This window comes from Symphodus melops (assembly GCF_947650265.1).
Source record: "Symphodus melops genome assembly, chromosome: 13".
Classification (NCBI taxonomy): Eukaryota; Metazoa; Chordata; class Actinopteri; order Labriformes; family Labridae; genus Symphodus; species Symphodus melops.
In genome coordinates this window covers 4176060-4203617 of record NC_136703.1, presented here as the reverse complement: position 1 = coordinate 4203617, position 27558 = coordinate 4176060, and the positions used below count along the sequence as shown (strand labels likewise).

Here is a 27558-nt window from a genome sequence, read left to right as displayed (position 1 = left end):
TATAATAACCATTTCAAATTGAAAATTAACTTCAGGTAGAAAGAAAACAGAATGGATATGTACTAACCTACTGTCACTAAGTGGTGCAAGAAGGAGCTTTAAGTGCAGTGTCCTTGTCTCTCGAGCACCCTCTTCTCCATACGTGCTTGAAGAAGTACATGAAACATGAACCTACCTACTGAATTTCAGACAGTATTATTTTTCAAGGCAACCATCAAATATGCATTAAAACCCCCATTTAAGTCTGATGTGGGGCAACCCAAGAGGGATCAACCACTTGACATTTTGTAAAGTGATTGAAACATTAAAGACTATTTGCATGCACTCTTGAGTTCTTTGCCCTTAACTTTTGTTGCCTCAACAAACAACTAGAACACTATAGTATATCATTAAAGACAAAGCCAACATTCATGTTGGTCCTGTTAGCCACATTTCCTCTACTGTCAGCTGCCAATTGAAATTGTCCCGGCTCTTTGACCTTTTCCTTTCTTGTTCTGTTTCTAACACCTTATACACATTTTTACACTTGAACCACAAATATATTTAGCTCATGGCCATTTGGCTTATTATTATGCAGATGCAGGCCAACTGAGTTAATTACACTTACATTCCCTTCCTGCCCCTTCTTTTTCCTATTTGTGGAGGGATGGAAAAATGTGTCATAATCAATCCATCATATTGTTATGCATATTTAATGTGTGATGTATTGGCAATTAAAAACATCAATACATTGCAAGTTTCACATTTATCTATATAGTACATTTCAACAACAAAGCAATTTAAAGTGCTTTACAGAAGGCATCAAAACGCATCATGACATGAAAGAAAAGAGCATTTAGAAATCACTAAATTGATTCAAACTTAAAATATGTTTAAGTAAAAATAATTGAAATAAAATGAATTGAAGGAAGAATATAACATCGTAAATAAAATCTTATTATATTTGGTATGTTATACCAAAAACAATCTAAAAAACATTGCTTATAAACATAGTTGAACTGTGTTTCCATTGAATAAACACTGGCATGTATGCCTGATTTATTACTAACTCACAGGTGGTTCATTATTGAAGTAAACAAGCAAACAAGCAAATAAACAAACGTCAGGCTGTAGTCAACGTCACGACGTAGTCATACGTACTCGTGGTTCGAGAAGTTACGCAGGACGTGCAGCGGTTCAAAGAGGAAGGAAGATGGCGGATAACAAAGGCGAGGAGGATATGGAACCGTCTGTTAATTCGGACTCAGTGCCTTCAGCGCAAGAGAACGACCAACCGGAGACGAAAGCCGACAATGCGGTAATAGTTATAGAAGCGATTTCAAATAGCGGCGAAGAAACGGAGACCCGCAGTAACGCTACGGAGGCGCCTACACCCACCAGCGGCGGAGGGGAGGTTAGCAGCGGCGGGGCTGCCGGAGCGGGAGCGGAAGCCGATGTTAGCGCTAGCAACGCCGCCAGTCCACCTGGAACCAGCAACACCACTGCAGAACCCGCAGCAGCTGAACCAGTGGCCACTGGGGATGCTCAAGCCGGAGGACTCACTACCGAAATGTCCCCCCCTCCGACGGCTCCGGCCGCCACACCGGCACCAGCTCCTATTAATTTACTGGATACGTGCGCAGTGTGTAAACAAAGTCTCCAGAGCCGGGACTGTGAACCAAAACTTTTGCCATGTTTGCACTCTTTTTGTCTAAAATGTATCCCGCAACCAGACAGGCAAGTAAGCGTGCAGGTGACTGGACCACACGGGCAACCTGACACACACATAGGTGAGTAGAAGAAGCATGAACGTTAAGCCAGATCAGGCGTTACCTGTAAAGGGTCATCAAGTCTGCCACCAGGTGTAACATGAGAGTATGTCCCCCTAAAGGTTCTGGTTTAGTACAGGTGGGGGATAAAAACAGGTGTATTTTCATTGGGATTCAGACAGGTCGAGTATCCTCTATGTCAGTGGTGTCCAAAGTTTTTTTCTTGCGGGCCAAAATTGTCGCGTTAGAATCGCTCACGGGCCACAGGGTTTTTTTGGGTTTTTTTTTAAATATTGGAAGGAACTTTTTGTATTTTGACCTCTTCAAAAAATAATGTAAATACACAATAACTAATTGCTGTGGGAAACTGTTGTGTTCTAATTTTTTGGAAAGAATAGTCAGGCTTTTATAGGTCTCCCTCGCTAACATGAAAAAGAAAAAAAAGAACGAAATATGCCATCTGATGAGGCCTGGGACCAAAATCTTCTGATTCTTCGATTTGAAGTCAAGGGCCACAAAAAATCCACTCAAGGGACACAAATGGCCCCCGGGCCGCACTTTGGACACCCCTGCTCTATGTGGTTGTTTGTGTCTGTAAGGGATTGATGTTTATTTCAGCGGACAGTTGACAGTGGCTGTTTAATACACACACCCATTTCCCCTTCGCTGAAAACTATGATTGGTCCAATCCGTTTCAAACATTTCTTCCTCCATTACAGGTACGAACAGGTGGTCAACATCAACCTGCAAAAATTAGTCCAGTTTTAATTTGGAAGATGCTGTTACGAAATCATATTTATGCTGAATCAAATCAGTTGCTGAAACCATGGCAACAGAGCCTGAGTTCGATTTTCTAAGTTATCGTTGTTGCCATAGCAATAGATGGAAATTATTTTTTTGACACCTTTCTTTATGGCCTTCTGGCCTGTCGATCGTCCAGTGTTCTATTTCCCCCCCTTCTTCCAGAAATTTCTTCAGTCAGGTTTCATACTGTCAGGACTACTAGTCAAAAACAGCACAGTGGTCATTGAAGACTAGAGTAGTAAATATTTATGAAAAAGTGTATCAACTATTCAAGTAGGCATAATATAAATATGTTTGTTATATACATGGTTTGTTGTTTTCTAAAAGGCATGTATAAAAATATTAGTTTTGTTCTGACTTACTTTTTGTTGCACATTTCTTTGTCATTATGTAGATATCATCATTGTCTTTTTCTCTCAACATTTGGATTTAAAAGTCATAAATGTGAGACATATCCTGGACTTCAAAGTGACTTTTCATTCATCATAAAGAAGCGCTCCTTTGCCTACATTTGTCCCTTTACTGCTTTTTAAAGATACACACATCTGCTAGAAATCTCAGTTGCTAGATACCTGGCAAAAGACCCTCGAGTCAATCTGCTAAAGCGCAGCTGATTTGCTAAATTATGTTTCAAGCAATCTAAATTAAAACTACAGTTCTGGCATTTTTTTTCACCTTCCCTTGGTGAAAATAGAGCACGTAGGAAAGTTGTATTCACCCTTGAAAAGTAGATTTGTATATTATCAGGGGTCTGATTGATGAAGAGATTTTAAAGAAAAATACTGTTTTAAGAGAGGAAATATCCGTACCATGTCCATGTACCATTGTTGTAGTTTCTTTTCAAGCGAGACAGGTTTTTCTTTATTACACATTTTCATGAAATTCTCTGGTCTGCTTAAATGATGATGAACTGCAAACATTCAGAGATGATTCAGCTTCATTGATGATGTGCTTATACCACTTCTTAATTACCCCAAGCACTGTTTTATGAGTATACTGATGTATCTCTCAGGCTGCCCATAGCTTCTGATAATAAGATAAGATATAACTTTATTGATCCCCAATGGGGAAATTTGGGCGTTGCAGCAGCAGCAGTATAGAAACAAAAAAGTAAAAAACGAATAAAATAGTAATATATATATATATATATATATATATATATATATATATATATATATATATATATATATAGTAGAACAGGATATGTACAGAGGACTATACATACTGGGGTGAGCTCAACAGGACAGTGAAGAAATGATGTGCAGTAAATGGCAGGTTAAAGTGACCAGTGAAGATTTAAAGTGACGTGTGTGTAATGTTGATCAACGGATGCAATGATTGGGCTCCAATTTTTCACTAATGTTCATACAGATAAGTAAACACATATAATCGTCAGGGCATGACCAACACTGGATTTTTGGGGTCGATAATGATATTGTGGAGAGAAAAAAATCTAATAACCAATATATTGGCTGATGTCTTTCTTAGATCTGTAGAGGTAGATAGAAATGCATGTTTATTGCGTTGATGGTCACTCAACTGGAGAGTAACTGTGCACGACTATGTGCGTCCCTGCTGCTTGATGTAATCCATACAGCACCCTGCAGGTGGCAGCCAGAAAGAGAACTGCTAGATTATAAGGATACTCACATGACGTGCTATTTGACAGGGAAAACTAGTAATATTGGTGCATATCTGTGATTAAATGTGCAGACACCAATAGTCACTGGACGGTCAGACAGTACATAGAGTCGAGCACATTAAACCTTGGTTTATGATTTTTAGAGCGACTGTATTTACAGCATACTGAGAGGTGTCCGGAGTTCATGATGTGAATGTCACAACAATCACTTTTCTGTAGCTTCAAGTGATAACGCTGAACGGCTACGATAGTCTCCTCCAGACCTGAAGCACTGTTAGTCTGCAACGAATGTCAGATTTCACTTTAATGCTGGAACTCTTACAGGTGTCTCATGTTAGCCCTCATGCTTCTGTTATTAAATGTGTTTACCTGCTTCGATATAAGAATAATTGTATTAGTCATGGTCTCTTTATCACATGGTCTCAATGTGGTTTTCCTGGAATTACATTAGTATTGGCTTGAGGAGAGAGTCAGTATCACATGACGTGAACTGTTTACAGAGTTCCTGTCATCACTAAGAGTTGCTTCTGAGGGAACAGGACAATGTTTTGTGTCTGAGAGTTTCTTCTGTTTCGTATTATTTAGATCTCTGTCATCTCTTTCATTTCAAAGTGGTGGTGGCGGGACAGTATTGATTCCTGAAAGGCTGCTACTTTGGCCACACTTGTGACGACAGCCAGTCGAACCTGAGCTCAATATACTGGAGCAGGTTGTTTTTTGTTGTTTTTTAAACGGGTGTCCACTGCAGGTTTGTAGAAGCACCTCAGATAGTAACTCACCACTTCCACCTCGATAGTTAAATCCTACCAAGCGTTTGTTAGAAACTGGATTAATAACTTTGATTAACACTGCTGTTTACCAAGGATTATTTATTATGTCACTGTGCCCTGGTTATAACACACAGGTAGGCCACTGACTGATCAGCTGGATCCCTGCTTAGAGAACAGCAGGACTGTGATTAGTTATCAGAACTCATGTTAGTGTGCCAGAGCTTTAGCTCGATAGAACAATCTGTAAATGTTGAAGATGAACATGCTGAGAACATGAGCAACTTGACTGTTTCCTACATGGACTTCTGATTCATGAATTCATACATGAACTCTTAAACTCTTCTGTTGCCATGTCAGCTGTTAGAGCTCGTAGAAACTCGAAACAGGGCGTGTTGTTGTTGTTTAGCATCTGTTCCCCTGAAATATCTAAAGGCTCTGCCAGATGGGTCCAAATGATTTTTCATGCACGTAGCTGAATGAACATGACCTGCACTTCTTAATCAGAAAAGTCCTACTGAGTGCATGACTCATTGCTTTATCTAACACATTTTATTACGATTAATTATGACTCAGATATGAAAAGTAATTTCATTTACCACTATTTCCTCTTTGTTTTATTACCTGAATGTGGCGTAGCAGGGTTCATCACATCTCCCTGATATGATTTGTTGTAAAAAGTTCAGATTAAGATCATTTCTGCCAGATGAATACTGTCCTCAGACACTTTTCGTTAATACTTTACGTTAATACGTTTGTGCTGATGTGGCAGCTTTCTTAGGCCTGTTTGTTTTACTACAGTGCCAGGACAGAGAACTTTAATAACACGTATTGGTAGGTTAATATTTGGCTATGCAAGAGCCCAATTCAGTCAAGCTCACCTGTTGTTAAAGCCAAGACATATCTGAGTTTCCCTTCAAATGTCAATTTAGCAAGTTTATACATTTGATTAAATCAGAAGGCAAAGAATGTAAAAGTGTTAGTTTTTGGTGGTGGGGGAGGGGCTATCCATCAAGGTCCAGCTGAGTGTGGGCTGCTCCAGTTCAAAGTGACAGCTGTGTGTGTGTGTGTGTGTGTGTGTGTGTGTGTGTGTGTGTGTGTGTGTGTGTGTGTGTGTGTGTGTGTGTGTGTGTGTGTGTGTGTGTGTGTGTGTGTGTGTGTGTGTGTGTGTGTGTGTGTGTGTGTGTGTGTGTGTGTGTGTGTGTGTGTGTGTGTGTGTGTGTGTGTGTGTGTGTGTGTGTGTGTGTGTGTGTGTGTGTGTGTGCGTGCGTGTGCGTGAGAGAGAGAACGTGTGCAAGGGCTGTGTTGGTTTTTCAACGCAATCTCCATCCAGCTGCTCTCACCACCAGTCACTCACAGACCCATGCAGCTGGAGCTTACACAAACCTGCTGTGTGCTGCTCAAACCAGTTCAGACTGGCTCAAACCGGTTTTTATCTCAGCTGGGTGAGGATTGGGGGGGGGGGGGGTTAGATTTATTGGGGGGAGGGGGTGCTCAGGGGCTTAATTTTAAACATTTAAATGTGAAGTTGAATCTTTTGCAAAGTATTACAAAAATAAGTGGCTCCTTAGTGGTAATTGTTTGTTTGTTTGTTTGTTAGTTAGTGAGAGCAGAGCGGAGGTTTAACCTATCCCGTGAAGCTATAAAGTGAGACATTCCTAATTTTTCAGCCATGTGATTTCATAGACTAATGAAAATGCCAAGGATGACGACAAGAAGAATGAATCTCCTGGCATGTGCTCAATCAATGAACTAGCATGAATAGATATCAGGTATCTGTGGTGCCAAGAATTTAAAGAACAGGAATTTACCTGAAGGTAACAGAAACAATCAGCATCATACTCCCGGTCCGGAGTTAACGGGGCTTCATAGGAGTCAGAAAAGAGATTGACCTTAATGAGACTACTCTACTTGTTTGATTTGACTTCTTTACTCGACATCAGTAACTCCACTGGACTTCTACCCCGGTGTCTGACACTTAATTTCTCCTCACTTAACCTCTTTTTCTCTCCTCTCTCTCTCTAGTGAATGTTATGCACTGTTTGGTGTGTCACGAAGAGTACAGACAAACGGACATTATTGATAACTACTTTGTCAAAGATACCTCAGAGGCAACCAACTCGTCTGATGAGAAGTCTGCTCAGGTATGTCCAAACTGGTTAGCTTGAATGTCATAAACAGAAAAGGAAACATACACTGCTTGGGAGGCTAGGAGAGGGACACACTGCGTTAAATTTAACAACCCGGAAGCAGCCGCAGCGCAATATGTTGTTAAAGTACAGCGTCATCAGGGCACCCTCGTTAAACGACCCGAGCACGCTTTCATAGGCGCTGGATCATTCAGCCTCTAATACCGGACTGTCCTAACGGCACACGTGCACTGGGTATCACATCACTCATCTCATGATCGTCAGCTTTCTGTTCACACTGCATCTGTTCAATATTTAATTCTTTGCTCTTTGAATTTTAGTCCTCCATTGCAAACAGGATGACATGTAGTGCTGGTGACAAACAGGGGGGGGGGGAGCTTTGTAATGACAAGCTTCAAATCAGAACACTCAAAGGCTCATCAATAAACAGCTCGCTGATAGCCATATTAAATTTTCTCCAGTGCTGACACAAGTCAAAGCATTTCAACAAGGATATGGGTAAAACAAGCTAACAAGCTCTGTTGAATGAGAAAATGCCTTGTGGAGCCTCCTTGCTCCACGCCCATGATACACTAGCCTCAGAGAGTCAAATAGATCGAGCGCATCGGGCTAAAAACAGTGCGGCGTGTCGCTTTGCACATAGTAGCTCACAGACGGTGAGGACCCTCCAATAGGAAACATTTGAATCAAGCTGATCTTTTTCGTGGATGCTAGCTCGTGTAGCATGCTGTTGGGACAGGCTGCGAGTCTGCCTCCGACTCGAGGTCGCGTCCTTCCAGAGGCTCATCGGTGTCTGTCTTCTGAAGGTGTGCACAAGCTGTGAGGACAACGCAGGAACCATCGGCTTCTGTGTGGAGTGCGGAGAGTGGCTATGTAAGACCTGCGTGGAGGCCCACCAGAGGGTGAAAATCACAAAGGACCACAAGATTCACACAAAGGAGGACGCTGACACTGCCTCTGGTGAGACGACTGACCCTCACTGCGAAGACCTCACTGAGGTTCACTGCTTTAGCCTCTGTAAGACAAGCCCATCCTGTAGCAGTGTGAGTGTGGTGCTGCTGATAGGCTGTTGCCGTGGTAACAGTACTGCAGAATTTGGCTGCTTGGATGGTAGCACTGGCCTGGGGGACCACATACCCTGAAGCTACGACCAGGCTGTGGGAACATCTCTCTTTGCAGTCTATTCTTGTCGTTGTAGTCTTCTGTGCTCGTCTCTTTCATTGATTTTTTTCTGGTTTGTTTGTTGGTGTCTTTTCTCCCGTAGAGTCTGTAGGTGCTGCAGGACAGAGGCCTGTTTTCTGTCCCATCCACAAGCAGGAGCCACTGAAGCTTTTCTGTGAGACCTGTGACACTTTGACCTGCAGGGATTGCCAGCTGCTGGAGCACAAGGAGCACAGGTAGCGACCTCAGCAACGCACACGTCACTCACACGCCTCCTTTTGTCAGCTTTTTGACTGGAACGGTACCTGTATTTTTAAAACGAAACGTCATCTGTACAGATGCACAGATGTCAATCTCTGATTTCTTTCAAGGTTCAAACTTGCAAATACTCATTTTGGCTGATTTCAGTTTTCTTTCTTTAAATGATTTTAATTGACAGCATTTATCCTAAAAATCTGCACCAGGTCACATAATCACGCTCATTCAGATCTCCCTCTGAAAACCTACTGTCCCTTTTTTCACTGTGAATTTGAAGGTGAACACTTTTAAACTCTCTGAACATCAGGTTTCAACATGAGTTTGTCTTGAAAAAACAGATATACAGTAATATCTGACTTCAATTAAAGATAAAGTAATTAGCATGTCAAACCAAACATTTTGTCTTTGCTTGTCATTTCTTTAAAAAAAAAAAAAAAAAACGGTCTATGTTTCAATACATCAGGACAACAGGAGCTTACTTCAGTTTTCTGCTCTTAAAGGAATATTTAACATCATAGGCGATCTTCTGCATAAGAGTGATTTCCAGCAAAGCAACAAGTAGATGTATGCTCTACTTTGAAGTCCTCATGGTTTGAATCTGAAGCCCTTCTTGTAGTTCATTTCATTAAATCATTTTCAAACTGAACATGTTCAAGGTGAGCCTTGTGGCACAGGCCGTCATTACAGAGTCAAGAAAAACAATTCATTGCCAGATTCTCGTAAATCTTTTGCACTTGAAAGAAAGAGATAATTATTAAGAAAGAAAGTAATTCAAGCGGAGCAGTTTTGCTGAAGGTGTACAGACGGGTCATGTGGGTGACAGGAATCTGAAGATTTTCAGCAGGTTCCACCTTGACTGGTGATCTGCTGGTCTTCACAAATATAGTTTTCTTGCTGTGCTCACAGCGACACACACGCGCACACGCACACGTCAGCAGTGTGGACATGAGGAGAACAAGCTTTGACTTATACAGGAGGATAAACACAGTGACCCTACACTGCTCTGGACTTAAAGGGAGAATTCAGCTGAAGCAGTCAACGTCCATGTTTTTATAACTGGATTTATTAATGAGTTACATTAAAAACCTCTAAAGAGTGTAAGTAATGGCTGTCTCGGTCTTTCTAGAATGTGAAATTTTAATCTGGAGAATGCTATTCCTGTATTTAAAAAGTTTTTAAGATTTTTGTAATAAACTTTGTTAAGTGTTTTTCTATGAACATACATAGAAAATACATAAATACATTTACATTCAAGAAAAGTTAGCAAAAAAACATTTTATTCTCGTGCTTCAAAGACAGAAAATCTGTATCTGCAGATCAGACCAGGTGGAAATCAGAAATCGGACTCAGCCAAAGAAATGTGCCTCTTTGTTTTTTAATAGTTGAACAGTAAAAAGTGTTTGATGTAATCTGGAGTTTGAACCATTATCTCTCAGGTACCAGTTCCTGGAGGAGGCTTGTCAGAACCACAAAGGCCTCATTGAGAGCAAGGTTGCTCAGCTGCAAGAGAAGAAGAACTACGTCCATTATTCGATCAACCAGGTGCAAAGCAGGTGTGTTGTTGTTTTTTTCTTTCTTCCATCTCGAAGTTCTTTTCTGTGCTTGGATTGAAATAGCGTGGTGTGTGTTTATGGACTAACATACACTGTCAGGATATGTACAGGTGGCCACGGCCTCTAAATGAAGGCTCTGTGTGTTTGGGCATGCAGGTTAAAAGAGCTGAACGAGACGCACAAGAAGGTGGAGCATGAGATCAAAATTGCAGTATTTACTCTCATTAATGAGATCAACAAGAAGGGCAAGTCTCTGCTGCAGCAGTTGGAGGTAAGAGAAACATGAACATGAATAAATGACTTCATGATTGAGTACAGTGGGACTTAATCTCCATCAGTTAACACGTTTTTACTTAAAACCCATGAAGGAGATTCTGAAATGTGTCTAATGTGGGGGTTTGTCTTAGTGGTGAACAAAATCGGCTCACACTCGAGAGCACACATGCATATTTGAGAGCAGAGAAGAAATCCTCTGGAATAATCTTTACTTTGATTATCTATTGTGTGAGCTGCAAACAGAAATTGTCAAAACTCCGTACAAAGGCCACACCTTCTGACGCTTCATGTGTAAATTAATCTGTGCTTTTACAGCTCCAGCTTTTGAATTTAAACTACGGTCAAATGATATTGGTTCTGAAAAAGCAGCTTGCATCGTGACCCTGGGATAGGTAGAGGTTCATGACCAGCTCTGTGATCAAACTTGTTCCCCGTAGTGATCTGAAACTCTCGTCTCATTTGGTGTCAAATTGGTTCTCCAACTTTCTCTTTGTTTGTTCCTCTTCCTCTTTGGATACAGCTTTACCTTAAAGAGTAACTCTATCAAATGCACCTCTTTAGATATTATTTATCTGTTTTGTGTTTATGTTTTATGCTATTTGATATGTCCGCTTGTTTTATTGACCGCATTAACTCCTTCATTTCACAACGTTTTGATGCCCAGTCCTCTGGTGCCTTTATACTATTCCGTTTCTCTCTGTCTGTGTGAACACGGTCTGCAGTCATGCGCCTTTTTAACGGGGTTGAAGGGCTGATAACTGTTGCTCATTACAAAAACAGCTTTATGGTTTTCAAACTCACAAGAACATTGGCATTCATTGATTCGAGGACGAAGCTGCAAATAATTCAGCAGTTTGAAGAAAATGTCATGAAGCTGACGTTGAATGGGCAGCGTCATTCGAAATGATCTCTAAATAAAAAATGATCTCTAAATATGTAGAACAATGCGTTGATTGTTTCCTGCTGCATGTCTGTTCACGGTTCTTTCACAGAATCTAATTTGTTAAATCTGATATATGGGGCTACTTCCCCCTTTTTCTATGCTCTAGTCTATTCATTTGTTGGATTCTATTATCAATTGCTGCAATAAGCCAAGCTCTCCACAGGGATATTAAATTCTTATCCAAACAGATCTAATCATCTTACCCATGCTTTAATTTCTGTAATACCATGGCAACATCTTTGACTCTTTTTTTCTCAGTATCTGCCATAATAATCCGATTTATTTTATTTATTTTTTTCTATCCAGGGTGTGACCAAAGAGCGCAGTATGAGGCTCGTGGCTCAGCACAAAGATACCGCCCGTCTGGCCCAACAGATCCACCATGTGCTAAACTTCTGCCAATGGGCCATCAATAGTGGCAGCCACACAGCGCTGCTCTACAGCAAGAGGCTGGTATGTTTGTCATGAGCTCCAGATGTTCAGCACTGTTAAAGGCGTTAACACTGAACAGAGCTCGATTTGGCTTTGGTTTGGTGAACACCCATATTTTACCAGGCGTGAGGTTGTCTCCATGAAGCAGGTTTCTTAAATCATAACATGTTGTTCATAGTTGACTCTGATCTTCATGTTGAAGTATTTATGGATGGCTTATGATTTATTGGACTGCCAGTGGAGCAACAGATCACACATCTCACGCTTCAGATCGGATCACAGATTTTTATCACAGATCATTGAATTTCAGATGAAAGCAAAAAGAAAGAAAGAGAGTTTGATTCAATTCAAATAACTTTATTTATCCGTTAGGAACTTCAGTTGTGAACAAAGCAGCACGGTTCATACAGTTAACATGAAAGACAGCACAAAGACAGCACATGTCACATTCAACATCCGAGGTGCAATCAGAGAGTACTGAGGGAGTAAACCAGAACAGATGATGCACGACAGATCATGGAAAAAGTTTTTTAGACTCCTAAGCTAGCCATGAAACTGTGTTACAAACCATCTGCAGCTGAACCTTTATTGAGAAAGAGACTGTATTATTATTATTGAATTTCCCTCATCAGTGACCTCTCCTTTACAAACACTAAAAACGAATCTCTCTTTGAAGAACAAGTTTCTACTACTCTACAGAAACCAGTTCAGGGCAGGCTGACAGGCTGCTAACGTTTAGCTACTGACTGATGTCACACACGTCCACCGGCTGATCGCTGCATGATGAAAACAGACACGCTGAGATGAAACAGAAAAAAGCTGAAGCAGCGTTTGAAACAAAGTCGCCATACTCGACGTAAATATCAACTCATATCAATGACATCATTCTTTGTGAAACTCAACAAAACATTTGCCTAAAACTACATTTAAAAGACTGAATTTATTTACTCATGTACATCGGTTAGATCTTCAGGGGTGAAACAAATGCATCGCAGATCAGCTTTCCTCTCTTTCACTTCTACTACTCGGCACAAGAACAGTCAGCAAACAAGATCATGAGAAGACGCATATCTTTTGGGTTTATGCTCCCAAAGGGCATCTTGGCAAAGGGATTTATTTGTTGTTTTGATATATCCGGGCTCAGAAATGAATAATACGTTTGTGCGTGTGTGTTTGCGTTTGCCTATAGATCCTGTACCAGCTTCATCAGCGCCTTCAGGCAGCACTGGAGCCAGTGCCCAAGGCCAACGGTGTCGTGCGCTTCTTCTGTGATCCAACCTTCTGGGCCAAAAACGTTGTGAATCTTGGTGAGACCTGCATATGGCCCTCTAATGTTTCCTCAATGTGTATTAACTATAATGCTATAAAGTCCTGCCTTACTGTAGTTTGGTCTTCAGTAGCAGGAAACTACGGCACTAAGGGAATATTACAAAGCACAGAGGTTACTTATGAAGAGTCAGTGTATCACATACAGCAGATGATAGTCAGAAGGATCCTGTTTGGGGAAAATGGCTGGAGTACCAAAATGGAAGCTGAGCTGCATGCCTCTTTGGGTCGGGCTCGGCACAAAATGCACATTTACTCACACCTGGAAAAAAAATCTGTCAGATGCACTGAAGGTGTTTGCGATTTACTTCCGTTCAAGTTGTTCTAATCTCATTACAGGTAATTTGATGATTGAAAAAGCACCTGCGCAGCCACCCAATGTAATGGTAGGAGGGCCACCCATTTCACCGAGCCAGAGTCACCAAGGCAAATACCCGGGACAGATCAATCTGGCCCAGCTCCGGCTGCAGCATATGCATCAGGCAGCCTATGCACAACAGAAACAACAGCAACACCAACAGCAGCAGCAGCAGCAGCAGCAGCAGCACCAGCAGCACCAGCAGCAGCAGCAGCAGCAGCAGCACCAGCAGCAGATCCAGCAACAGATGCGCATAGCCTCTCAAATGTCCCAGCAGCATGCCAGACAGGCCGGCCAACCCATGGTGCAGCCGCAGGTATGCAAATGTTTGTTCATCAACGTACCATTATGGAAGATAGTTTTTAAAACACCAATAAAAACATGTATAGCTGTGCTGACATAGACGATGAACAGTGTCGATGAGGATGAATTGGATTGGGATTTTACGTCTCCATTTTTTTATTTTCTGTGGCATTGAGAAAGTTTATGAACTTTTTCTTCCTTTTTCTTGCTACTGTTTAATAATGGCCCTGCCCTGCTCATCCTCCAATTGCATGAACCTTAAAATCATCTGCTGTTTGCATACATTTCCATATTAGTCTTTATTCTGTGGTCAGATTTTCATTAAATCTGGGTATTTATGCATTTGTGCAATTGTATAGCCTCCACGGCTCATCAGCATGCAGCAGCTAACGAGAGGGCCTGCGGGTATGAATGGTGGGCCAGGTGCCCCCATGTACCCTTCTTCTCACCATATGCGTCTCCCGGGTCCAACGCAGAGCCGAATGCCAACAGCTCAGCCGAGACATAATGGACAGCAGTATCCATCAATGATGCAGCCTCAGCTTCAAAGACAGGTCAGCCCACGCACACCGCTAAATTTCAAGTAAAGCTAGTTTCTTAAACTTTTTTATTTATTTTTTATTTTTTGGCAAGACATCTGTTGATTGAAATCTTTGAAAAACTGTGTGTCATCTGGTGACTTTTTCACCTTCTTTAGAAGTGAGTTACAATCAGCAGAAGAATCTCTAGCATGAGGTTTGTAGGTCTATTTGTGGCTCAAGGTTAAAATACAGACATTAAAGTTAAAAAGTATTTTTTGACCAAAGAGCATAAATGGGCCTCATGTTCAACATCTCAAGACATATTTGCATACAAAACGTGTGCACACAGTGAAGTGATGAGTCACAAAAAACTTCCCTTTGAGAAGAAGTTAGGATCACAGGACCGGTCATCTAGACTAAACATAACTTTGGACACCATGAAAAGGCTTAATGACGCATTAGAAACAAGATTGCATGCCACACAGTTATTTGATTTATGAAGAGACATGGTGTTCAATCTTTCCTCCTCCCAGTATGTATGTGAGCCAGACTTGCTGTCAGAGGCTGCAGCTACATCAGAAAATGTCTTAAAGATGTGTAATAAACAGTAATAGTGTTATTAACATTTAATTGATGTATGTAGAGACTCTTCATTCAGCTGATGTTAATAAAATGATGTTGTTGGCACTGTGCAGCTGATACCGACATGTTACTGCCACCTGTGAGAAGAGGAGGAGTAGTGTGACAACATATTTAAAAGTGTGTCCCATCAGCTGTGTCTGTGTGCATGTGTGTCCACGTGTGCGTGCAAGAGATTAACACAACAAGCCCACTTGTAGTTAAACTGTTTCAGAGGGTTACCAGAGGTCAAAGGAGGAACATTGAAACAACAATTCACACGTGGGAGTCGGGCGGGCGATATGATCTCACATGATCATCACCATTAATTGAACATTTGAGCTCGATTACGATAATGAACGATTACTTCCTGTTTATTTTTGGCCCTCATAGTTCACAGGCATGGGCTCTACTTTAAATCTGCTCAACTATTAAAGCTGGCATATGTTTTCTAATGACAGAGTGAATATCTGATGAGATGTGGTTATGCGTTGAATATATCAAACTAAAATCAAAGCATCGCTTGAAATGAAAAGGACACATTTTAGTTTTAAGAAATTAACTTCTCTTCTAAAAATTAACAGTAGAAAAAAACACCCTAACCCTTCCCTAAAGACAAAATGTGTCCAAATGATGTGTAACAGATGGGACATGTCGTCACGCGACTCTGTGACATGAGCGAGATTACATCGGTTAGAGGTTCTGAATGTTTCCATTTAATTTTCGATTAATTTCCCGGCCCTACTTGGGAGGGCCCTGAACAGTTTTGATTTGTTTTTTTGCTCAAAAGCTTTAAATTAAATAAAAAATGTAATGCATGATTACTCTTGGTATCGATGACCAAATGAAAACATAGCTGTTCCATTTTAAAAAGTTGCTTTAAAATGTTCACAGCAAGGTGAGAATATTTTTCTTCAATCCTGCTTCACACTACCTGAACCTGTGTGTTATTACCAAGCAGACTATTTTATTTGTTATTTAAGTGGAACAGCATTTACTGCCTGCATGTCAGACTAGGTGAGAAACCCCCACTATATCCAGCCTCCTTTTGTTTTGTGTCCAGCTGTCTATAGAATCTGAGATGAGCCACCAAAGGTTTCGTTTCTTACTACAATCAGGGGTTTGGCACTTTTTCCTATTTTGTCATTGTCTTGTGCAGCATGTGTTGTCACCCAAATCATGCATGAGCATGCGACCATGTTGTTTCACAAAGGAAACTTAATTAAAACAAACATTTATGACGATCTTCATTTTTCTCTGTCTTCCTTTCCTTTGGCGTCTGTACTTCTCTCCTGTTTACATTCTTCTCTTTCTTCATCCATCCCTCTCCTTTTTCTGTGTAGCATTCCAACCCGGGGCACGCAGGCCCTTTTCCGGTAGCGTCCCTCCATAATGCCAACCCCACAAGTCCCACCAGTGCCAGTATGGCTGGTGCCCACGCCCACCGTGGCCCTGCCAGTCCCATCATCGGTCCAATCGAGCTCATCCCCTCCGTCACCAATCCAGAGAACCTGCCCTGTCTACCTGAGATCCCGCCTATTCAGGTGTGCACATTTATTTATTTACTTGATTTCTCCTCATTGTCGACTGTCTGTGCGCTGTCAAAATCTGATCTTTCACACATCCCTGACTTGAGCCACATGACATGATTTAAATTCAAATCTTTCGCTTATGCAAATGTTTTGTTTTTTTGTGTGCTTCATATCATCGCATCTCTCTCTTCATACAGCCTCTTCTTACGCGGTGTTTATTTCGTATATAGCTTAAGAGCAAAAAAAAGAAAATCTACTTGCAAAAAATCCCCTGCATATGAAGTTACTTTTCTTTTGCCTGATAAGACGTGCAGTTCAGAAACATCCAGGATATGTTAAAAGACTGGACTTGAGGTGAATTCATCCCCCTCCTGGACATCACCCAAATAGATATCAACAGCTTTCTTTTTATCTTTGAAAAATGAGAAATGGAAAGAGAAACAAATGGGAGAATAAAAAGCAGGAGAAGAAAATGTAAGTTGATAATGTGACTGTATGGAGTGATGTGGTGGAGCGGTTTCAACAGTTTCGTTGTTGTGATCTTTTTCCCCTGATCCGGAACTTGACTTGATTTTTCTCTTCATTATTTCCACTCTGCTGTGCTTCTGTGGATCTCTAGTTGGAGGACGCAGGTTCCAGCACCCTCGGAAACATCTTAACTCGCTACATCACAGCCAGCACGCAGCAGCAGCTCGGCGCAGTGGACATGAACCCGTCTCCTGGACTGTCGTCTCACTCTTCTGGATCTTCAGGTGCCCTCACGTTCACTGTTGAACGTCCGTATTTCTGAAGTTTTGCTCCTGAGATCCTTGATTGCTTCAGACTATGATCCTAATTTAATTGACTGAGAACCACGTGATCACCATGATTTATAAATTTAAACTTTATTAGTGTTTCCAAAGTGTTCACATGCTTTCATCGCTGCTGCTTCATGAGCTGTCTCTCTCTGCCTGCAGGTCTGTCAAATGCCCACACGCCAGCAAGACCCTCCAGCACGTCGAGCACAGGCAGCCGAGGCAGGTAAGAAGTCATCAAGGTATTTTACAACATTAACCTAAAAGGACATAAGCAAGTGGATAAAATCATTCTTGCTCCCTTAACGACCCTCAGCAACAAGAGACAGAGGGACGCAAAACAATTTATTAATTTATAAGACTGAAAATGGCAGCAGAGAAAAGTCAACATTTCTGTGGTAGAAGGAACAAATAATAAGAAAAGATTTACACCTACGAGATTTGCTCACTGGTCTTTAGCAGTATTGACCTCCTTTGAGTTTGTTTAATAATACCCTTTGAAACAAAAGCATCCAATCTTTGTCAATGCTTTGCTGCGGTGTGTGTTTCAGCTGCAGCTCTGCAGGGCGGGCTGGGGCAGGAAGTGGAGCAGCTGTGGAGCAGGTGAAGGTGAAGCAGGAGCCAGGAACAGACGACAGCTACAGCTGCCCAGCTACGTCGATGAAGACAGAGCGAGGAAAAGATGCCGGGAGAAGTGCCTGCATGGTATGAGCACTGCTCTTCCTCTAGTGGTTTCAATTCAACACATGGCGTTAGATTGGGACTGCAGCATACTTCACTCAAGCTTATTTTCCCAACTACATTGTGCTTGTGGTCAACATACAACCTCCTACATCTTGATATGATTCATTTTGTCCTGATGAGTCGCCTGCCTAAAAGTTGTTGTCAAATGTTCAAATGATATAAAAACTGTTCAGCGGGAAACTCAAAAATGTCAAACATTTTCTCTAGGAGCTACATTAATAGAACCATTTAACAAACCAAAATTCAAAGTGTTTACTTTTGACGTGTTTTCTTTCAGATGAGCAGTCCGGAGAACAGTCCCCTTCCTTTGGTGGGCCCTGTGTCTGCAGCCTCAGATGCTCTCAGGGCTTTAGGAGACCGCATAAAAACAGAACCCACGTCTGACACTCCTTGTTCGGGGCTTAACGGCTCCAGTGCCACAACCTCTTCTTCTTCTTCCAACACCACTACCTCGTTGTCCTCTGAGAAAAGAGGCAGCATGTTGCTGACTAATGGAAACGCTGAGAAGGGGACGGAGGCCAAAGTAAGCAGCGCAGCTTCTGCAACGGGCAACTCTGGTGGGAAAGAGGATGACCCCAATGAAGACTGGTGTGCCGTCTGTATTAATGGTGGTGACCTGCTTTGCTGTGACCGCTGTCCTAAAGTGTTTCACATGAAATGCCATGTGCCCACCATCAAAATCTTCCCAAAGTAAGTATTGCACAGAGTTATGGAACTATTTTATATATGATATTATATATATATATATATATATATATGTATATATCTCTGAATGTGACCAGTCTGATTACTCTGAGCTTGGAGCTGGTGTTAAGGCTTAGAAACAGCTACTGAAACTGTAAAATGCTAATACACACAAAAAGGATCACAAAGTCCAAAAGAGAACACGGCGAGCGGGTCTCCCTCCTCGGCATTATATGCAAATAAACATGAGCATCATTTTCATAATAGGGTATCAGTTGATCATGTGATATTACTTTACGGTTGTGCATAATCAAAAGTGGCTTTCACATTGTTCCCAGTGGGTAATGTTTGACTATTGAAGCCTTGCCATCATTGTCATGGAGTTATGGACAGAACACCGTTGTGCGTGTATGTGAAGCTGCCTCTGTTTTTTGTTTTTTTTTAATTTTCTTTTTATTGAACATTATAGCTTACATTCTACATACAGCTGGTACATAATGTTTGAGTTCTTTATATTTCCAAATGCAAATGAGGTATCTTTAAGTTAGAATTAAACATGACAATCAAAAGATACATGAATTATACAAGAAAAAAAGGAAATAAAAATGTCTTCAGCCTTTTACTTTAAATCCCCTTAGAGAGTGTCTGTACCTTTCCATGTAAACAAATGAAATTATGCCCAGGACATAGTGGGTATTTGCATTTTATCCTTCATTTTAAATGGTTCAATCTAACAGAGTTTTGTTATGTTACCAGTGTAGCGAATATAGCAAAATAAAAAGAAATGAGAACTAAAACAAAAGAAAAGAAAAAAACTAAATTTCCAACTTCTGTAGCTATGAACTGGGTTTTTTTTTTCTTTCCCTCCTCTTCACAATGCACATCTCAAACAAAGTCAGATCTAATTGGTTTTATGAACTCAATCCAGTTTTCCCAAATTCTTTTAAATCTATCCCTCTCCATTCTCAAAGAGAAAGTTAGCTTTTCCATCACATATATGTCGTGTACTACCTCAATCCAGTCCTCCACCCTAGGTGCCTCTATCTTCGTCCATCTTCTGGTAATCGCTTTCTTGCTAGCAATCAGCATTATTCTATAAATGTGTTTGTCCCCAAATCTTATAAAATTTATGTCCAGTTTTCCCAGGTATAGTACCTCAAATGTAAGTGGAAGGTCTACCTTCAGTATTTTATCCATACACTTTTTGATCTCCTGCCAGTAACAGCCAATAGTGGGGCATCCCCAGAACACACACACAGAAGTGGTCAGCTTTGTCAGCACCACATAGTCTCCAACACTTTGTGTCATGATACTTTGTCTGTGCTGGTGTTTTAAAGAATCTTATCATGTTCTTCCACCCGTGTTCTCTCCATGTTAAGGAGCAAGTTGTTTTCCACTGCTGTTCGTGTATCTCCTCCCATTCTTCCACCAATATAATAATATTTGCCTCATTCTCCCACCTCTTTTTTATATACTCCGTGTCATTTCCCTTTAGGTCTTCCACTCCCTTATATAATTTTGAAATTAGCTTTTTACCCAGTTTTGATTCATATGCCGAAGTGAACATCTTTATGACTTCAAATCCCCTCCCCTCCATAATTCCCCTTCTTGTCTGCTCTAAATAATGCCTTAATTGCAAGTACCTGTAATGATCCAGATTCGTTAGACTATATTGGTCTTTCAGCTCTTGAAAACGTTTGATCTCCTTCTTTCCTAGGAGCTCCCAGAATATTGTAGGTCCCCTGTCCCAATTTTTAAAACTTTTATCTGTTCTATTTGGTATGAATTCGGAATCATATCCAATCCATCTTAATAGTCTGCTTTGTATTTTCAAGTCATTTTTCACAATTAATTCAAACCAAAGCTTCAGTGATATATCCAGCCAAGGGTTTGTCCCTTCTCTAATGTGTTTTCTCAGGTTATTGTCCCCTATTATAGCCTGTATAGGAACACCATCAGTTGTGGTGGTCTCAATTTCTTTCCATCTTGCTGAGTAGGAAGGATTGTATATATTCAACAATATTTTTATTTGTGCTGCTTGATAATAGCTTTTCAGGCAAGGGAGTGCTAGTCCTCCTTTGTTTTTAGGTAACTGCAGTGTTCTGTACCTGATCCTTGGTCTCTGCCCCTGCCAGATATATCTAGAGATCAATTTATCCCATTCCCTGAATTCATTTTCTGTTACCTCCACTGGTAAACTCTGGAACAGATACAGAAGCCTTGGCAGTATATTCATTTTGATCACCTCCGTTAGCTGCCTCTGTTTTTTAACACTTTGGTGCTCCCGTGTGATTTAAAGAGCCATCGTTGACGCAAAAGAAGCACAGTTTTATTGTGGGGGCTTTTTTTCTTTTTTCTTTCAGTAAACAGTCTGAAGAAAGCTCTATGGGAGTCACTCACTGTCCTTTTTAAGTGAACTGTCCCTTTATGAATGGCTTGGGAACCCTTTTTCTCTATTTTCTTGAAGCCAATCTAATCCACAGTACATGATGGGGGATTATTTTAAAGACGTCTCTCGCCTGATAAAAGACGAGGTGCAGGCGTCACCTTCTTCATGCTCTAAGAATCAGATATCAGTTTGTTCTGAATAAGTCATTCTCATCTGAACTAAGGGGGATTAAATAAACCAAGCATGCACATTGATAGGAGGTGTAAATGATGATTAAAAGTAGATCATATTATGGATGTGTTGATTTGAACTTGAAGTCTAAATAAGCTACTTCATTGTAGTATGGTTTCTAGCCTCCCAGCAGTTTATTAATGATTACACATGTAAAAACATTTCATGTTCTCTGTTTTCTTTTTCTTAGGGGTGACTTTCTCTGCACGTTTTGCCGGAGTGTCAACAGCCCTGAAATCGAGTACTGTGACGACAGTAAGAAAATCACAGCCGCGCAGAGCCTGAATCCAGAGGACCAAAGGGTCAGTACTGAAACCAATAATCTCAAAGGACTTTGACTGATCAGTACCAAGCAGCTCATCCTCTGTCCTCATCTTCTCTCTGCAGAGATGTGAACGCCTCCTGCTGCACGTCTTTTGTCATGAGCTCAGCGTGGGCTTCAGGGAACCTGTCCCCAGCTCTGTAAGTAGCGCTACACCACTTAAACAACCAAGCACGATTATTCTTCTACATTGAAAAATAAACCAAACTTGAGCTTCTACTGGCACCTTTAAAAGGCACACAACAAACCTTGAGGAACCACATTTGTGTCCTGGTATTTGTTCTTTTTCTCACATAATTGAAACCTGCATTTTATAATTGTCTGTGCTAAATAATTGATTAGTTGAAGAACTACTGATTCATTATTAATACACAAGAATCGACATAATCATTCCAAGCTCATTGCTAAGCGCACTTTTAATATCCTGCATGCTCAGGATGAGGAACAGAACTAATGAATATATTTTCCCCTGAGCAGGGAGCGCACAATAATAAAGATTTATGACCTTGAAAAGGGAGGAAAAGTATTCAGTGTTCTGCAGTGTTTTCGAACTGGCAAGTATAACCTATCTCTGGTGTTGTTGTCTGAGGCACACAGCATGGAGCTGCAGTGTCTCCCCATTGATCTCCCCTGGATCTGCTTTCTGTCTGTAAAATATTAAATAGAGGTAGAAAGGGCTCATTTATTTCTGAAGCTGCTGAGAAGTGTGTGTGTGTTATCCTCCTTCTGCCACGTTCTTCTCCTGGTATATTCTCTCATGTTTGCCAGAATCCAGCCTGAATGAACTGAGTCGTCACCAGAAGTACACAAAGTATCAGAGCGCAACATTTCTAGTGTAGAAAATATTTAGACATGTGCAGCAGCCTGAGCCTGAAGTCTTCTTTGGCTGCTTATTCACATGTCGCTCACAGTGTCGAGTTTTTTGTGTGTGTGTGTGTGTGTGTGTGTGTGTGGGGGGGGGGGGGGGGGGGGTGATGCTGATTGATGGCAGAGTCCAACACCATGAGGACTTTTTTAGCCTTGATATGAATACTGTCGAGAATGGATCCGTTTCTTTACACGCATGAAGGTCATGCATCAGTCACGTGAAATAAGTTATCAACCCTGCTCACTAGTGGTGAATTTACCTGAATATTACATCCTGTGTTCATATCAGCTCACCCCGACTTCTAGCAGGAAAATGTCAGGGTGAATAAATGTTAGCGTTAACACAATTACCTTTGGGAAATTTTCTGAAGTTTTTTTTGCAAATCTAAAAACACCAAATCCTCCTGCTTCAGTTGTGCTTCCACCACCACCACCTCATGCAAAGAGATCCTCAGCCTCTTCATTACGAAGACAACGAGAATTTATCTGAAATAATTTAAAACCCTTTTCCACCGATTAGGTGCCAAACTACTACAAAATCATCAAGCAGCCGATGGACCTGAAGAGGGTTAAGAAGAAGCTTCAGTTACGGAACTCGCAGTACTACCGCTCCATCCAGGAGTTTGTGTCCGATATGCGTCTGGTCTTCAAGAACTGTGCAAATTACAACGAGGTGAGCAGCATGAGTCCTGAGCCTGCTTTGGGGAATGGCTTCAGCGTGGGTGAGGGTGTGCATGCATGCAGATGAAGGTTAGAATTAAAAACAAGCTAATTATATCACTTGCACTCAATCATTTGACTATTTTAGTGCTTCGCTTTCATTTAGAGTCAACAATGAAAGGATTGATTGAACTGTTAATGTGTCAGTGTTAAGCATCATATATCACTTCAATGAGGACAGAGCTGTTGTAGCAGTGTATAGTCTAAGCTCATATGAAGACAGCCTGATACCTAAAATGAAAGTGTTGCTTATATTCTGCGGTGTTTAAACCGTTTAGTACACTTACTAACACTGGCTGCTGAAGGATGGTGTGTAAAGGTGTCTCTCTTAAACCCTGCTAACGCTGTCTGCTTCTCAACGACAATGCCCAAGTCTGAATCGTCCTGATTGGCTGTTATCACTTGATGATGTCATGTTTGTAAATGGGGTGATGATGTTCGTGAATGTACATTTGAAGTATTTCTGTCGACCTTAACGTTTAAATGCCTGTCATGATATCAGTTGTGACTACTTCCTCTACCATGTACCTTCTGCGATTGTCTTGATCAACAACAAAAAAAATGATATGATGTCTTACACCTTTCCACCACACGAGGGAGCTCTTTTTTCACTTCCTGAGGGCCTCACTTTTTAGGACAGTTTTTTCATAGGAACAGCTGTGAGTGTTGCTGGAAACTTCACCAAACACAAGATGTTAATGTGTCGCTAAAATGAACAGCAGCCAGGGTTCTCAGCTGAGAAAGATTCCTGGTTCATTATTGTTTGGTAGATGCTCGATGCATCTTGTGCCATTTAAGTTTGAATGACGACATAACAGGCGGAGGACATCATCACAGTAATCTTACAATATTTGTTTAAAGTTGAAAAAGGAATTAGTAAATCATTGCAGAGGGCTTACGTGATCACAGAAGTACTCCAGAGAAAGACTAGACTAGAAGAAGTAAAGCTCAGTATTTTCAAAATAAAGCTAAACTTTTGTGATCATATCTTCGTCTGTAAGCGAACCCTTTAAAACAAATTGAAAATGTACAATTAATGAAGCAGCTGCTTCTCAAGAAGAGGACATTTCTGTCTGTCAGTGTTGGTTAGGTGATTATGATGAGAACCTTTACAAACGCACAACAGCTCCGTTCTCTCTCTGAGCGCAGACTTCACTTGCTGTTGATTTGGGCAGTAACAGCTTGGTGATGCACGCCTCATGGGCCTTAGCACAGCTGGTCATGAACAGATTTCTCATCTGTTATTATCTAACCTGCCTGTGCTGTCAACTCTTCTTTCTTCCTGCTGCTTCACTGTTTGTTATAATGTTATTACCCCTCTTTAGATGTCTCGAATTATCCAGGTTTATGATGAAGAGAAACAGATTAATAATCAGGTAAGCCGTTTCAAATGGAGCACAGATGTCCTGTCCCTTCCCACTGAGGCTGCACTAAATCTTTTTCCTCCCTGAGAATCAAGATGATGATATTTCTAAGTTACTCTGTGTGATGTTTAGCTACATTGACTTCAGCCTTTTAAACTCTATCAGGTGTTCTTCCTCTGTATGACACCTGGTGTCCCGAGGTGACGTCTTTATTATCCAGCATCACCTTCAGCGTAGTCACATGACATCTGATAAGCTTTCACTTTAATTGTCATGATTTCATGATGTGTGACTGAAGTGATTCCACCAAACATTTAACATGGGACGATGTGACGTGAACATGTACCGATAGCTCAGTAGATATGAATGAATATTACATGTTGATGAGTGAAGGAGAAGTGCATGTGTGAGTGAAAATAGATGCATCTATTGGATAAACATGAGTGAAAAGAAAAAAGGGTTTGCTACAAAACTGGAAACACTTTGAACAGCAAGTCAAAATCAGAATTGAGCTTCTCTCTCTAGTTTGACTCGTCAGGCCTGTTTCACCTGAACGTCACGACAGCAGGGTCTGAACTTCGACTCCTGGACGTCTGCTATCAGTATATAGTTGATCTAAAACATAAAGACAAAGTGACTGTTTATGTGATAGAGATTCAGACTCTATCGAGATGAACATATTTGGATAGAATAACAATGTTTATGCAGAATTCAGTGAAAGAACAATCTGACAGGTTTTATTAGGGGAAGGACAGAGGTACAAACGAGAGACGGGACTATTTCCTGAATTCTTCTGTACCTCTTTAAAGAGCCATTGTGTAGAGAAGAGGAAGTTATTTATGTTAAAAAACACGCTAAATTAATAAAAACAATCCAGTCATTTATCCAGAGTGGTCTCATGTAATGTATGCACGAACCAAATTCGAGACTCTCCCTCCCTCCCTCCTGAGGGAGTTAAGCATTTCCCAAATAATTACAACAAATATGTGACTGTTTCTTCAGCAATGCTTGAGACTAAACTGAATAACTGCATTACATAGCGGCTGTACACCTTAATCACAAACCTGCTGCAGCAGCCTAAACGTGTTCTCTAATCACAGATTTCAGAACCGTATAGAGATTCAATCTATCATTTGTTTGCCATGCAGAAACCACAATCTCTCTTTTTATGCTTTATTGCTCCAGCTCAGACATTTGTAACTTTTTAAACACCCTCCAAAAGCCTGGAGATTGCTTCTTAAAAGATCAAGCTTTTTTTTATGACGATGGGAATCTGTATTTTTCACACTTATCAGCCTTAGGGGTTGTCATGTCAACTGTCCCAAAGTCACCAATAACGTCAGGGCAGGAAGGAGGAATGTATGACATTTAAACACAGGCGACTGTCTGTGTGATAGTCACTTACAAACACACTGGTGAAGGACGCAGAATATTTTTAGGAACATTTGACACCTTAAAAGAATCCTGACCTGCTCCGCTCTGTGATGAAACGTCGTTCCTGTTGGTTCACCATGTTCCTACAGCTGCATGTTCTCTTCAGTCCAGGCCCCCTTTGTGTGTTTTTGATTTCTGAGTACATCATCATGATCATCACAGCTGAATTAAAATGGAAGCCTCTATTGTCATTGCATGATGGGATTAAACAAGAATTAGATGCCTACTCCTGATTGGTGGAAGAAGGTGGAAGGACAAAATCCAAAAGATTAACAGAAATCCATCAAACTTCATAAAAGGAGGCACATCCTAATAAATCTGACGATGTCAGAACCAGCATGTTAAATACAGAGAGGTGTAGAAGTAACACACTGAACTGGAGAGCCAGGAGCCTTTGCACTCGTGCATGACGCCACCTTGAATCTTCATGCATGATCTGTTTCCAGTTCAGTGGATCAGTTTTCTCTATTTGAAAGGCCCCAGAATGATTTTTTTAAATTTATTTTTTTAATGTCAGTTGTTTGCAGCCGGCCTTGTTAAAACTTTGAGGCCTTACTCTGAGTTGTGGAAATGCATCATGGAGCCACAGTGGGACGCAGCGGCAGGACATCTCTGCTCTGTTCAGCAAGGTTGAGCCAGAGCCGCCTTGCCACCAGCAGTGTTAACCAGATCTAATTTGTCTCCTCATTCTCTTCTTCCTCCTCCCTACTTCAACCCATTCACCCCTGCTGCTCAACGGTACCCCCTTAACACCTGCTTCCTCCTTTCCACTCTTCACCCTCTACTTCCCCTCCATCTTTCCTCCTCCTCCTCCTCCTCCTCTGGCAGGTGGGATCAGAGATGGCGATATCCGGCAAGGCAGTGAGCCTTTACTTTGAGGAGAAGTTACAGGAGATGTTCCCGGGACAGAACTTCCCTGAAACACCGGAACCCGAGTCCGTGGACACGCCGGCAAAGGAGGACAACGACACAGAAGACTCCGAGGAGGACTTCATACAGCCAAGGCGCAAACGATTAAAAACAGATGAGAAAGTGCTCCACATAAAGTGAGAAACAAGCCACAAAGAGAAGGGAAAAACTGTCTTCCTCATGCACCACACTTCTTATTTGTTTGAGGCGGCATATTAAAAGGACAAGACTTGCTTGTACAGACTGCTTGGTTTATCTCATCCTTGCCTTCAAAAGAATAATTGAACTCCGTTAGACGTCTGCCTTCGGTCGAACTCTGGAGGACGGACACATAGAAGAGCAGCATCCCTCCGCGTTTCATGGACACTCAAGAACTCGCCTGTACTGCGTTTGAAGTAGGACTTGTTTTGCAGTAGTTAACGATTGGTTGTTCCTTTTCTATCATCCATTTTCATTTGTAGGATTGTTGTGAAAGTTGCTTTATAAAACGTTTAAATTCCCAGTTTCCAATTCTTAATGTGTTATATCTATACTTTGACCCGAGTATTTGTACGAACTTGTGGAAGCGTTATGTAAATAAGAGAAATCTAGCCTACTGAAGGTTTTCCTGCAGTATAGATGTTTGGGTGCGTCATCAATAAAAACCTGTTCTGGAAATATATCAAGAAAATAATGTGTAGTGTGAAATAGTTTGGAGTCTGCGGGATG

At 41.2% G+C, this 27558-nt stretch overlaps 1 protein-coding gene and 1 long non-coding RNA gene across 3 annotated transcripts; one reads left to right on the top strand and one right to left on the bottom strand.

Moving 5' to 3' along the window:
• Positions 1-66: 66 nt before the first annotated feature.
• Positions 67-1942, bottom strand: LOC306834548. The gene is made up of 3 exons (XR_013780508.1): positions 1813-1942; positions 608-632; positions 67-145 (listed from the first exon to the last, which is right to left on the bottom strand). It is a non-coding gene; the product is annotated as an uncharacterized lncRNA (long non-coding RNA).
• trim33 (tripartite motif containing 33) lies at positions 1137-27352 on the top strand. Of its 2 annotated transcripts, XM_079360473.1 has the most exons (20): positions 1137-1769; positions 6987-7105; positions 7918-8071; positions 8376-8508; positions 9967-10083; positions 10240-10354; positions 11609-11755; positions 12924-13041; positions 13400-13734; positions 14081-14275; positions 16204-16404; positions 17012-17144; positions 17349-17412; positions 17738-17891; positions 18208-18620; positions 21425-21536; positions 21622-21696; positions 22944-23096; positions 24469-24519; positions 26770-27352. In XM_079360473.1, the coding sequence occupies exons 1-20, from the start codon at positions 1193-1195 to the stop codon at positions 26989-26991; spliced, it is 3588 nt and encodes a 1195-aa protein (XP_079216599.1). In that variant the 5' UTR covers positions 1137-1192; the 3' UTR covers positions 26992-27352. The 2 variants fall into 2 exon arrangements, with proteins under 2 accessions (XP_079216599.1, XP_079216600.1); XM_079360474.1 differs by lacking the exon at positions 24469-24519.
• Positions 27353-27558: the final 206 nt, after the last annotated feature.